This window comes from Plectropomus leopardus, chromosome 17 (assembly GCF_008729295.1).
Source record: "Plectropomus leopardus isolate mb chromosome 17, YSFRI_Pleo_2.0, whole genome shotgun sequence".
NCBI lineage: Eukaryota > Metazoa > Chordata > Actinopteri > Perciformes > Serranidae > Plectropomus > Plectropomus leopardus.
Window position 1 is genome coordinate 27531311 of NC_056479.1, and position 13095 is coordinate 27544405.

The following is a 13095-nucleotide window of genomic DNA, read 5'->3' on the forward strand; positions in this document are numbered from 1 at the left end:
ATATATAAGTGAAAATTAAAAAGTAATTTATTCAAAGACTCAAAAATATATATTTAAATTGAAATGAATTAATCCTTATTTTAAAAAATGTTTTTTGATTTTTTTTATAATTCAGTATTACAACTTGAACTTTCGTGTTTTTTTTCCACCTTTTTTTTTTTTTTTTTGGCTTTGGCTTTTTTAACATTTTGGCTTTGGCTCCATACTAAACCCACTGATCAAATTGGAGTCTTCCCTGTACTTTAATTTTGGGAACTGGCACACTAGTCCCTCCTCCAACATCACGCCTCCGATAATAAGCCAATCAGAATCGTTTGCAGTTGCTGAAGCGTCCTGATGATGACGATGGACGTCCACAAACAAATACATTATCAATATTTGATGTCTTTGTCTCAGATTTCTCTATATATGGTGCCTTCACGTGGACAAAAACACTGAATTTGTATTGGCACATTGTTATTTTCTGACGCCACACTCGTGGCACTTCCTACTCGGCGTGCTTTACGTGATGACGTCAGGTTGACGTCGCTCCGTGTCACTACGCCGTAGACCAAAAGTGGAAGGCAGGATAAGGATTGTTGTGACACTAAACGCAGGTAAATGCTCCTAAAACACAGCTGTCACTTTTGTTTTTACAGCTATTCTGATCACACAGCGCTCACTCAGTTCATTGTTTCTGTGGGAATATCGAAATTATGCCGTTAAAAATCCGTTTAACTGCGAGATATCGTGAGTTAGCGCTGTTAGCGCGTAGCTTTTATAATGTCATTTGAGGCCACAGGTTAGCTCACTGAGTCTGGCTCTGTGACAGGTTTCTTCATTTATTACAGTGAACAGTTTTATACGAATCACTGAGAATTAAACCGCTATTATAGTTAAATTACTGACAGTTAGCTACAGCAGTTAGTATTGCCATGTCCCATCTACAGCTGTATCTTTAGCCTGACGTTTATATTAATCTAATTTGTATGTATTAAAGGTTTATAGACATCGTGAGACATAAACATAAACTCTTAACTAAAAAAACATATTGGATACCTACAAAACCTACTAAAAAGTATAGAGGAAGATTCTTTAGTTTGAGTGTTTGTCAATTTGGTCAAATTTGTCAACACAACAAACCTGAGGAGGAAGAAAGATTGAAGCATATGTTCATAAAGACTGTTTACATATTTGTGAGTTTATTGCCTTTAAATATGCTGAAACTAATAAAAACTAGAGAAATCTAATAACAAACAAACAAAAAAAACAAATATAACCTAAACTGACAGAAGCAAACCCACTGTGTAATTTAAACTGAATTAAGAACAAAATCTGAAAAACTAATGAAAAATACAAACCTATAATAACTCTGGAGCAATGCAGTGAGACACTAAATCAGATTAATAGACCAACTTCAACTGATGGCATCAATAGATCAGCTCTTGATGCCCTAATTCTCAGTTTAGAAAGACAAATGACAAAGTTGTAGCTTTTAAGTACACCGCATTGCAGCTGTGGACAATTTTTGACATCAACATTCGTCAAACCTGTACATTTGTCTGAAAGGAGATAATGCAGATTTACCCTAGTTAATTATTGTTTTTACAATTCCATAATTACCTAACTAGACAGGCTCTTCTTCCATTGTTTTCTGACTTTTTAAATATTCTTATACACTGATTTTATGTTAAATCGTGTAATATTTAACATTTACTGGCGACTTTATATTTTTGGTTTATATTTTACTTCTTGTGTGTCCGTTTGGTGTGGTTGTTCTTAAATAAGCCATTACATGTTTCTATCACAGACTCACATGTACTATTAATTTCATGTAATTTGTATTTGTGTGTGTGTGTGTGTGTGTGTGTGTGTGTGTGTGTGTGTGAAAGCACTGGACTTAACTGATATGAGCAAGCAAGGAGAAGCAGTCGTCAGGTTCCATTTCTTCAGCCCGGTTTTATTTTTCACAGATTTTTTTTCTTCGGTCACCTCTGTGTGTGGTTTTAGCTCTGCAAAGAGAGAATAAACATTTAAATAAACCAAAACAGGAGATGTTCTGTTTCCATTTTCCTGTGAGTACAATGCCTTAACTTGCATATCTTCAGATACAGAGTACCAATCTGATACCATTAAAATGGATCAGGGTAAACCCTTTGTAAAACATGAATACACAGAATAAATGCCATAGGAGCTTGGAGACATTTTGGGCAGCAAACATTGCATTATTTACTGGAAACATTTTCTGTGCAGTGCAACTTCTGTAGGCTACTGTTGTAGAGCAGCGAAGAAGAACTGATTTGGAGGAAAACTGCAGTTTTATTCAGCTGTGAAACTAATTTAAAGTTTAATAAATTACATGGTATTGTATTGGTGCATAGACTCACACACTTGCAGATACCTGATTTTAGGCAATATCAGAGGCATTTTTCAAAAGTGGTATCGGATCAACTCAACAAAACAACAAATATTATGTGATAATGAGGCTAATCAAAGTTTCATAGAAGGAAACTGACTCACAGACATCATGGCTAAGATCCAAAAGACAGGACAAAGGGAGGAAGACGGCAAACATAACCACTCATTAAAGTGGAAGTTTTAGCACCTGAGGGAGGAGGTTCCTTAGTTACTGCCATCGCTTTCACTTCAAGCGACATGATGACTTTAAGTGTCCTTTTTAATGTATGTGAATTAAACGTTGATGTTTTAGACTCATCCTCACCATGGCATTAAGAAGCGCTGTGTGCCGCCTCCTGGTCAGCCCTCACAGATGTGCCGTCATCTCAGCTTCCAGAGCTCAGGGGACTGCAGCAGCTGCCAGACTGGGTCAGTGCTTCTGCACCCTGTCAGACTGAAATAACAAACGCATGATCACCGCCAACAGCTGCATCTTTCCGTCAAGCAACAAGATTGTTTCAGAGTCATCTGCAAAAGGGTTGAAGGATTTAGCTGCACCGACATTACAGTGCAGCCAGTGGCATCAAACTCTGACTTCTGTAGCTCCTTTTGTCCCAAGCTGTATAAAAAGTTATCATTATCTATTGTTTTTTATTTTTGTAAAGCCCCTTTTAACTTTGTTTTGAAAAGTGCTACATAGATAAAGTCGTTTGTTAGTTTTTTATTTACTTATTTATTTATATTTTTGTTTATTTGTTTTATAATCTGTGCTTGGTGTTGAGAACATACAAAAAAGTATTAAAAAATGAGCAGCAATGTGGCTGCAGCTGATGTCTATAAACATTATCAGTGATGGCGAAATTAATCTGGTAGATTAATTGCTTTTGTCACTTTTTTCTATTTTTGTTTTGCACAAACAAAAACTGGTTCTCAAAAATTATTTGACACCCACAGGGAGACCCATGGTATTAATGATTAATTTGAAGCTGTATTTGAAGCTTTGAAGTCTGTAATTTTAGAAAGAGTTTAAAAATTGTATAAATTTATTATTTACTAAATGTTAAGGGAGTAATATCTACCCTAGACAGCAGTAAATGTGTTATAATTTTTTAAAAATTACACTTGTATTTTCCTTAGCTAGTTTAGATTTTTTAGGAAAAACAGTGTTTTATTTTTTCTTGTTTAATATTAATAATTTTTCTGGTTTGAATTTTCCAGATGCAGAGAAGACTGAGCAGAAGTCTAAAGCTCGTAGGTGTTATCGGCTACTTGTTGCTGAAATTTATGTCAGAAATAATTGTTTAAATTTGAAGCTCTCTCACCAAAATCTATTTTTAACAATGGTTTTAAGGTTTTTAAATTGTTCCTCTTCTTATTGTCTGAACAGCTAAGGTCCAGTTTAACTGGCGTGACGCTCTGGACCTGGAGGGCCAGCTGACGGAGGAGGAGATCATGATCAGAGACTCCTTCAGGACCTACTGCCAAGAGAAACTCATGCCGCGAATCCTGATGGCAAACAGGAATGAAGGTGAGAGACTCATTTTTCTACATGCCTGAGTCTTTTCCTGTCATATCGTCTTCATTTTGATTTTTGTATTCTGTTCTTTGGATTTGTATTTGTTCTTCTGTTTCATGTAAGCGTCTGTCAGTACTTTATATTCTTTATTTTGTATTTGTTTTCTTTTTGCATTTCATGTAAAGCATCTTTAAGTACTTATAAAAGCGTTATACAAGTCCTGTCAGTTTTTATTATTATTTATTACTAGTATTAGTAGTAGTAGTAGTATCTTGATATGCAATGTGTGCAGCACCTTAACAATTTTTCAGTTTGTTGGCATACTAAATACTCTAACTTAACCTCATATCACAGCTGGTTGTCATTTTTTTAGTTTTCCACAGAGAAATTGTGTCAGAAATGGGAGAACTGGGAGTCCTGGGCCCAACAATTAAAGGTGAGTCTGAACACACTGTTCACTTCTCACTGCTTGCATGTTTAAGAGGCAGTTCTGTATACTTTTTTTGATAACTTAAACAGGACGTATATTGAAACATTTAAGTTTCAACATATTTCTCTTGAAAAAAAAAGCCACATTACCTTCACTTAAATCTTTTTCATTCCTGTGTTGTATTATTTCATCTCTTTGTAAAGCACGTTGCTGTTTTCAAATGTGCTCCATAAATAACTGTCTGACTGTCTAAAATGGACTTTGGCCATGTGCACACGGGACCTGTGTGCCGTTTGTTTTTTTTAAATCTCTAAGTGTGTCTTTGATCAAAGGTTTAAGCCCATTAAATCTCATTTTATTTCCTAAGTTGAATTCATTTGATGCTTTATGACTCCGATAATAAACCGTCCTCCTGTGTTTGGAATAAAGGTTATGGCTGTGCTGGGACGAGCTACGTGGCCTACGGTTTGATTGCCAGAGAAGTAGAGAGGGTGGACAGCGGATATCGCTCAGTCATGAGCGTGCAGTCGTCACTGGTCATGCACCCCATTAACGCCTACGGTACCGAGGAGCAGAAACAGAAGTACCTCCCCAGGCTGGGTAAGAAGAGAAAGCACCAAAGGGCGAAATGGGCTGAAAACTATATTGCAATATTATTAGGCTGTATTGCGATACACGATATATATATATATATATCGATATTTTTAAATCTAAATTGAATGTTACGAAATTTTCTTTTCCAAAATTATGGAGCCTTCTCCGTAGCGGCCCCCTCACTCCTGCACCGACACATCCAAATTTAAAGCCCTCCTAAAAACTTAAAACAAGCTTTTTTCAGGTGTTTGTTTGTTATCCATTTACTTTTGTTTATTCTGCGTGTGCTTACGTAATTTTGTTTTTATTGCTTTTTACTTCTGTCTCCTTTTAAAAGTGGTTTATAAATAAAAATGTATTAGTTATTATTATATTAGTTATAATCCCTCTTTGTTGTGACAGTATTGTAGGAATGACTATTAGTACTTTGAAAAAAATATTAACACAATTTAATTTTTGATCAATATTAATTACTAATATAGATTAAGTGATCATGTGGATAAATGCAAGTATTAATAGAAGTGCAACTGTCTTATAAGGTCAGAAAAGTACATCATTTTACTTTAATGTAAGCTTTAAAATCAGGGAAAAAAAACACCATTTATTCCATATCCCAATATAACAATATCCAATATCTAAGACAATATATTGTCTCATATCACGATACGATATAATATCTTTATGTTGCCCAGCCCTATCACCAATCAGCAGTAAAGATGGGTGAGATTAAAATGGTTTGAAGGGATTTTGTTGATAATAATGTATTAAAACTCGGTGACGAGTGACTGAGCTCTTGTTTTTTCCCCCTCAGCTACTGGAGAGATTCTGGGCTGCTTTGGCCTGACGGAGCCGAACCACGGCAGTGACCCGGGCAGCATGGAGACCAAATACAATCCATCCAGTCGCACCTACAACTCCACCGGCCCAAAAGACAGGTGAGTGGTGGTGGGGAGATACAATATATCATATATATATATATATAATATATAAGGAAAGCTTTTTAAGACTTTTTTTTTAATGGCACATGGAAAATTAAGATGTGGTGGCATCAATTACTTAAGGGTAAATGGGAAAATTAAAGAGATATATATATATATATATATATATATATATATATATATATCTTTAATATATCTCTTTAAAATTAAAGATATATATATATATATATATCTATATATATATCTTTAATTTTCCCATTACCCTTAAGTAATTGATGCCTGTACATCTTAAGTTTCATTCCAAGTGCATTAAAAAAAAAGTCTTAAAAAGTCTTAAATCCCACTTTCCTTAAGCTGTAGGAACCCTGACTATAACCACTGACATTTTTTTTAATTGGTATTTTTTTAAGTAGAGACATTCGTTCTTGTTTTGTTTTTTTCTTTCATCTGATACATTGTTTTAAATTTTGGGGTAGTATTTTTGTTTTCAAGATAAAGTGTTTTTTTGTTTGCACAGGACTCTTATTGTCATAGTTGTCCACACGGTGGAGCTCTGTGCAGGTAAAGTACTGTATGACACTCAGAGTGACACTGACTTTTTTTTTTTTTCTAGGATTTTTTCAGATTTGGTTAATCGATTTTTATAACTTTAAAAAAAAAAAAAAAACGGTCATGCTGTTGGTTCAAGTCAAAAGTAATATTTGAAGAAATATTTAAAAAATGTGTCACAATATTGTTCACACATTACAGCACACGAGTAAAGAATTAGAAATTCAAAATTATTATTTATTCTTAATTTATTTTATTCAAATTTTTTATTTATTTAATGTTTTATAATAATTATTACTCATTTAATACATTTTATTTTGATTATTATCATAATTATTATTTATTTAATACATTTTATTTTGATTATTATTATAATTATTATTTATTTAATACATTTTATTTTAATTATTATTAAATTATTATTTTAAATATAAAACATTTCGACTTACCAATGTGTCTCCCTCCTGCTTGCTTCTTCAGGATCACAAACTCTCCTGTGGCGGATATCGCTGTCGTCTGGGCCAAATGTGATGATGGGAAGGTCCGCGGCTTCATCTTGGAGCGCGGCATGAAGGGCCTCTCGACACCAAAGATCGAGGGAAAGTTCTCCCTCAGAGCCTCGGCCACCGGTATGATCGTCATGGACGAGGTGGAGGTTCCTGAGGAGAACCTGCTGCCTAAAGCCTCGGGCCTCGGGGTGAGTGGAGGAGAACCGCGAGCGTTTTAGATGTAGTGTTCATGGAGGAACCTTAAAATTAGAGGGGGACAGTTTACAGTTAGGTTCAGCATTTTATAATTTAAACAGCTGAAATTCTACACTGCAGTTATCTTTCATCACTCTCCTGCTGCTGCTTCCAGGGTCCTTTCGGCTGCTTGAACAACGCTCGTTACGGTATCGCGTGGGGCGCTCTGGGTGCTGCGGAGTTCTGTTTCCACGCGGCTCGACAGTACACACTCGACAGGTCAGACGCCACAGTTGTGTAATTTCGTAGCTTATTTGGTCATACTTGTATGTAATTACATATGTTTCAAAATGCTTTATTTTTAGTCCAATTTTGATGTTTTCCTGATTATTTTTAAACACAGGTATAACAAAATGTTTTTGTTGTTTCTGAGTGTGTGTGTGCATGTATGCATGTGTATGTATGTATGTTTGGATATGTGTGTGTGTATGTTTATGTGTTAGAGATGAAGTTCAAACTAACTGATTAGCTGAGAAAAGGAAGGAAATAATACGTTTATATTCCTCATACTCCTTTTCCAACATGTGAGATGCAATTTCTTGATGCTTATTTGAATCTGTTTATTGAATTTTTTTGTTTAGGTAATTATACATTTTTTGTTTTTGCCATTTTGTTTAATTTTTTTTCTTTTTGTTTTATAAGTTCAAAATAAATATCTGTCTGTCTGTATCTGTCTGTCCACCAGAATCCAGTTCGGCGTGCCCCTGGCGAGGAATCAGCTGATGCAGAAGAAGATGGCGGACATGCTGACGGAGATCACCATCGGCCTGCAGTCCTGTCTGCAGCTGGGCAGACTGATCGACGCGAAGAGGTAAAAACGACTTTATCCTCCGAGGAAAAACTGTGATTTTGTGTTGCAGAACACAGAAGCTGCTTCTATTGGTGTTGGTTTGTTTGTGTTTTTTAACTAACTCTTTAAAACACCAAAGTCGTGCAAGAACGCAGAACTCTAACGCACACGCAGGAGATGTTAAATCGCTGTTTTTCTCAGTGGAGTCGGCTTCAGTGCTCCGTTATGAGTTGCTGTCTTTCTGTAAAGTAAAGCAGTGAAAATGTTCTAAATGTAAATAAATAAATAAAATTAAACTGGTATTGATTGCAGTAGGAGACTAAAACATGTTATAGCACCATCCACAGCAGTAAATTGTTCAGCTTCAACCCCATTTAAAAACATCTAAACTGTCTGAGCGAAGAGATTTCAGCGTGTTTGGTGTTTCTCTCGGGCCAAACTACTTTTCATTTCCTTCTTTATTTTTTGTTTTGTTTTATCTGCCTGCTCTCCCCAAAAGTCGCCAGCTCACTCAGGTTGAATTCTGGTCAGTCAGTAGATCAGGGCAGGCTGACGGTGTGACGAAACTTTGGAAACAACACAAAGTGCCGACTTATTGATTTGAGTGAGCGCTGATGAGACAGTGGAGTTTAACCCCTGATCTGCTTAGGACCAATCCTAAAGGAGGGTAAAGTGGATAGAAAGATATAAACTGTAAAACTGTTTTTGTTTTTTTTTATAAAAAGACCTCCTTTACTGTCATTCGTTATGTTAGAGACCTGCCAGTCTGTCCCAAAACCACGTCGAGCCAGCTGGCTAAAACGAATCCAAACAAACCTGTTTGTTTTTTTCCTTCACAGAGCGGCTCCAGATATGATTTCCATGCTGAAGAGGAACAGCTGCGGTAAAGCGCTCGACATCGCCAGGCAGGCCAGAGACATGCTGGGAGGAAACGGCATCGCAGACGAGTACCACATCATCCGCCACGTCATGAACCTGGAGGCTGTCAACACGTACGAAGGTTTGTGCTCCACGCTCGTTCCTGTTGTAGAGTAAATAAGTTTGTGAGACTCACCTGTTTGACCGTGGCGGTGTCCTCCTGCAGGTACCCATGACATCCACGCTCTGATCCTGGGCAGAGCCATCACGGGACTGCAGTCCTTCACTGTGGACAAATAGATCCGACGTCCCGCCGCACGACCAACAGGAACCTGCTGCTGACAGAAAACTGACGTCGACTCTGCAGCCGTTTGGAGACGATTCTGATTCATTTTCATCTGTATTGTGACAGTTTGTTTTCACTCAAGCTATTAGAATATATATTTGAGCGCTTTATTTTAAAGAGACAGTTGAAGTGTGTCTCGTGCCTGTGTAATTAATTCAGAAGTTGATTTTTCAACTTTAAAAAGGTCTATTTTTCTACGCTCAATCACAGCACTATGTGAGATATGTCTCTTTGCTCCCTGGTTCTCAGTTGTATAGACTTTAATTGACTGTAGTGAAGAATTGACGGTTCAGAATGACGCCAAGATCCAAATTTTCTGCTGACAACTAATGCAACGTTAATACTGTAATTATCACACTAAGCATAAATTCCCACCAGTTTTTAAAAATGCATGTGAAGCTTTTTCGATCCTGATTTGATCCGATGACACAAAAGTCGTCACTGTGTAATTAGTGTGAGATGTAACTTAGATGAGAAGACCGTTTGCTGTTGTCTTGCACTTTTCTGGCTCTATCACTAATTTGTAATAACGCCGCATGGTTCGTTGAGAGGTCAAGGATGTTGATCAGAGCTTGAATAAATAAAATTATTTAAGTATTTGAAATGTCTGCTGAAAAATGATGTATACGTTTGATAAAATAAGAGTCAAATCCTTCTAACCAGCACAACATAAATCTGATCGGTGAGACATTAATGGGAAAGAAAAGTTTTGGACTTTTTTTATTTTTGTGTAATCTCTTTGATACGTTAATTTATTTGAGATCCTGAGTTCATATTTGAAACTGCGCGTCCCAGACGATGCATGACGCCTTTTGATTCATGAAAACAGCTATGCAGGTCTAAATTCTGACATATTTTCTAAGACAGTTTGAGGTCGTTGAGGGAATTTCAAAACCAAAAGCAACCTAACTGTCAGAAAAAAATGTTGATTTTGATTTGATTTTGGAAATTTATTTCGAATATGTAAAAAAGAAAATAGAGAAATGATCACACAAATAAGCAGACAGACAGAAAAATATTTACAGACAATAAAAAACATAAAGAGAAAGAAATGCTTTACATATTCGAGAAGAACCCTTCTCCATAAATCATTAAATTATAATTAACTGCCTTCCTTATTGATTTAAACGAATTAACTAAACATATATGCACACACCCACATACCCCAAATCAAATATCTGCAATTTTATACATTATTATTTGCAGAAAAAAGAGGAAGATAAACTATGAAAAAACAAATATTAAGTAACATAATAAATGAACAGTGACCCTGTAAACACCTGGTGATTGTCAAACCCCATTTTCATCCCCGTACCTCATGAAAATCATGTTTTTATGCATTATTTTAAACTGGTTAATGGTTGGAAATTATTTTAGCTCCACATTAAAACTTTTTCATAGTTTTATTCCAAAGATCGATGTACAAAAACTTTTTCTGCTAAAAAGAACACTAACTTTTGTAAAATGTTGCCATTGAACTTTTCTACAAACTGTAGTTATTATGCAGTGGATACACTGAAACTTTATCATAATAATAATATTTATTTATTTAGCACTTTTCAAGCTTAATGCATCCCCGATTAGAAGATTTAAACCAATGTAGCACTCCTCCCTGGTTAAAAACTCACATCTGAAACATGACAGGAAGTTTCAACTGGAAATTTTTTATTTTATTTATTTATTTTTTTATTTTTCACCTTGCATCTTATAACCGTTTTTTTATGTTGAACTGAAAACTGAGTAGTAACTATAGCTGCAGTTAAAAAGACACTTGCCACTGCCTTTACTGTAAATTCAGATCAACATTGTTTTCTTATTTTCAGACTGATCCAGCTCTGCGATGTGCTGAACCTTTGCAGCCGGCATTTCTCCTCCCTCATCAAAATGCACATCTGTATCAGCTGCCACACTGCTGTGTGAGAATTTTACCGTTAATCCTCCTCTCACTCTGTCCCAGTTTGGCCTCTGCTGTTCACATTAACTCGTGCTATTATCATGAGTGAAATGGAGAAGATGAGAGTCGAGCTTTAGTTATGAAAAATAGCATTAGGGCTGATTTTACTGACTGGAGCATTTTGTTACGTAAGATATGAACAAAAAGGAGGCAGGAGCACGAATGCTAAAAGCTTTTTATCGCTGATATTTAAATTATGAACAGGGAAATGACAGAAATGTGGAAAATCTGATGACTCTCAGATAAAAAAAAAACAAAACAAAAAAACCTGTCTTAGAGGTCTTAGGTCTTAGACAGTCTAAGGTCTTAGACAGCCGATAACTACCAAAACAGTTTATGATCTAACAAACAAACGCCCATCCTCCAAACAATTAAACAACATAAGAAGCAAGAAAAAAGCAACACACCTCAGAGGTCAGAGCGCCAAATCTTCTCCTCCAAACTCGCTTAATTATGGAGGCAGAGACAACAGCCAATCAGCTGATCAGGAGCACCTGAGACGAGAGAGCACACACACGCCCACACACACACACACACACACACACACACACACACACACACACACACACACACACACACACACTCCGTCCATTCACCACAGAGAAATGTTGGCCTTGTGCATTTCTGCAAACCACGGATAATTTACATTTGCTCGTTTCCTTCACATCACATCAGTATTTCCTAAATGACAAAGTACACGAGCTAAATTTTTCATCGGAAGGCCATCGATCAAGATCACTACAAAACAAAAGTGGTTGTTTTTGTAGTTTTTAGCTCTTGATTGTGGATGTTTTGTCTTTATGGCCGGGACAGTGCCACAAAAATGTTGTTTATCAAGGCAAAAAGTATGTTTCATGCTGGGTAATAGCACGAAAAGCGGTTGTTTTTCTACAGAGAAATATCACTGCATTTCCAGCCAAGAAACTGGTGCATTTTTATATAAGATAGTGCCACTAAAATCATTTTTTAAACAGCGATATCGCTGCATTTCCTGCCAGGATAGTGCTTCCAAAAGTGATTGTTTTTGTCCAAGACATTTCTGTGTTTCCTGCCAGGATAGTGCTTTGAAAAATGGGTGATTTTTTTAAAGACATTCTGGGTTTAATTACTGCCATGAAAAGTGAATGTTTTTGACAAAAACATTGTTTCCAGCCATGACAGTGCCACATAGAGAGGTTGTTTTTTGCTGAAACTTTGCTTTCATCGTTTCCTGCAAGTATAGTGCCACAAAAAGTTGGTATTTTAACCAAAATATGATGTTCTATAACCAAAACTGAGTATTTTTTTTGCCCAAACTTAACCAAAAATTAACTATAACGTTGCTGAAACATCAAGTTTAATATATGAACTATATATTTTTTTAGCGATCAAGTTCCTCACTTCACGTTCTGTACGATTAAAGAGAGTTGAACCACAGCAAATGTTTTTTACTGCTGGGCAAAATCTGTCTGTCCCTCTTTAAATCCATCAGGGACACAATGAGGGACACTGGGGGGTGGGCTGCACTGCTGGACAGATAAAGACGTCCATCCTCTCCGGCTTCATTGCATGTCTGCTGCAGCCTCTTTGAAGTGAGGGAATTATAAAACACACAAATCCGTGTTCGTACACGAAGGCCACGCGTGTTCTACATGGCGCTTACATAAGAAAATTGCTTTTCCATTTATTTATTTTTTGGACCAACCTTTCATCTCTCATGAGTGTGTAGATGTGACTCTGTGACTAATTGGACAGACTGTGTCACCTGTGTCCCCTGTGTCCCCTGTGTCCTCTGTGGATGATGGACACTGACATGACGGTCTCTTGTGACATGAATTGAAAGTTGGACAGAAAGACGGCTGCTGTGTCTCTCATATTTTATGGAAATCTCATACTCTGATAATTAGGAAGCTTTTCAGGTCAAATAATCATCTGGATGAAAACTTCAGTGAGTTACAAGTTTGTGATTGAACTTCACTCTCGATAATGTTTCACAGTAAGAGGGACAAAAACAAAACATAA

The 13095-nt window shown here is 36.4% G+C and overlaps 1 protein-coding gene across 1 annotated transcript; it reads left to right on the forward strand.

Annotated features, from left to right (window-relative positions):
* Positions 1-495: 495 nt before the first annotated feature.
* On the forward strand, positions 496-9744 carry LOC121957217 (glutaryl-CoA dehydrogenase, mitochondrial-like). Its single transcript, XM_042505748.1, has 12 exons — positions 496-596; positions 2690-2805; positions 3595-3627; positions 3764-3904; positions 4266-4328; positions 4752-4922; positions 5728-5851; positions 6884-7100; positions 7262-7365; positions 7832-7957; positions 8776-8936; positions 9021-9744. Exons 2-12 carry the CDS (start codon positions 2703-2705, stop codon positions 9092-9094), a joined length of 1317 nt encoding a protein of 438 aa, XP_042361682.1. The 5' UTR covers positions 496-596; positions 2690-2702; the 3' UTR covers positions 9095-9744.
* The last annotated feature ends 3351 nt before the right edge of the window (positions 9745-13095 follow it).

Excerpts from the sequence above, each read along its gene's own strand:
- LOC121957217 (XM_042505748.1), top strand. The coding sequence starts at position 2,703 with ATGGCATTAAGAAGCGCTGTGTGCCGCCTCCTGGTCAGCCCTCACAGA. Across the intron at positions 3,628-3,763 it reads TGAGCAGAAGTCTAAAGCTC|CTAAGGTCCAGTTTAACTGG; the intron begins GTAGGTGTTATC and ends TTGTCTGAACAG. Across the intron at positions 4,923-5,727 it reads GAAGTACCTCCCCAGGCTGG|CTACTGGAGAGATTCTGGGC; the intron begins GTAAGAAGAGAA and ends TTTCCCCCTCAG.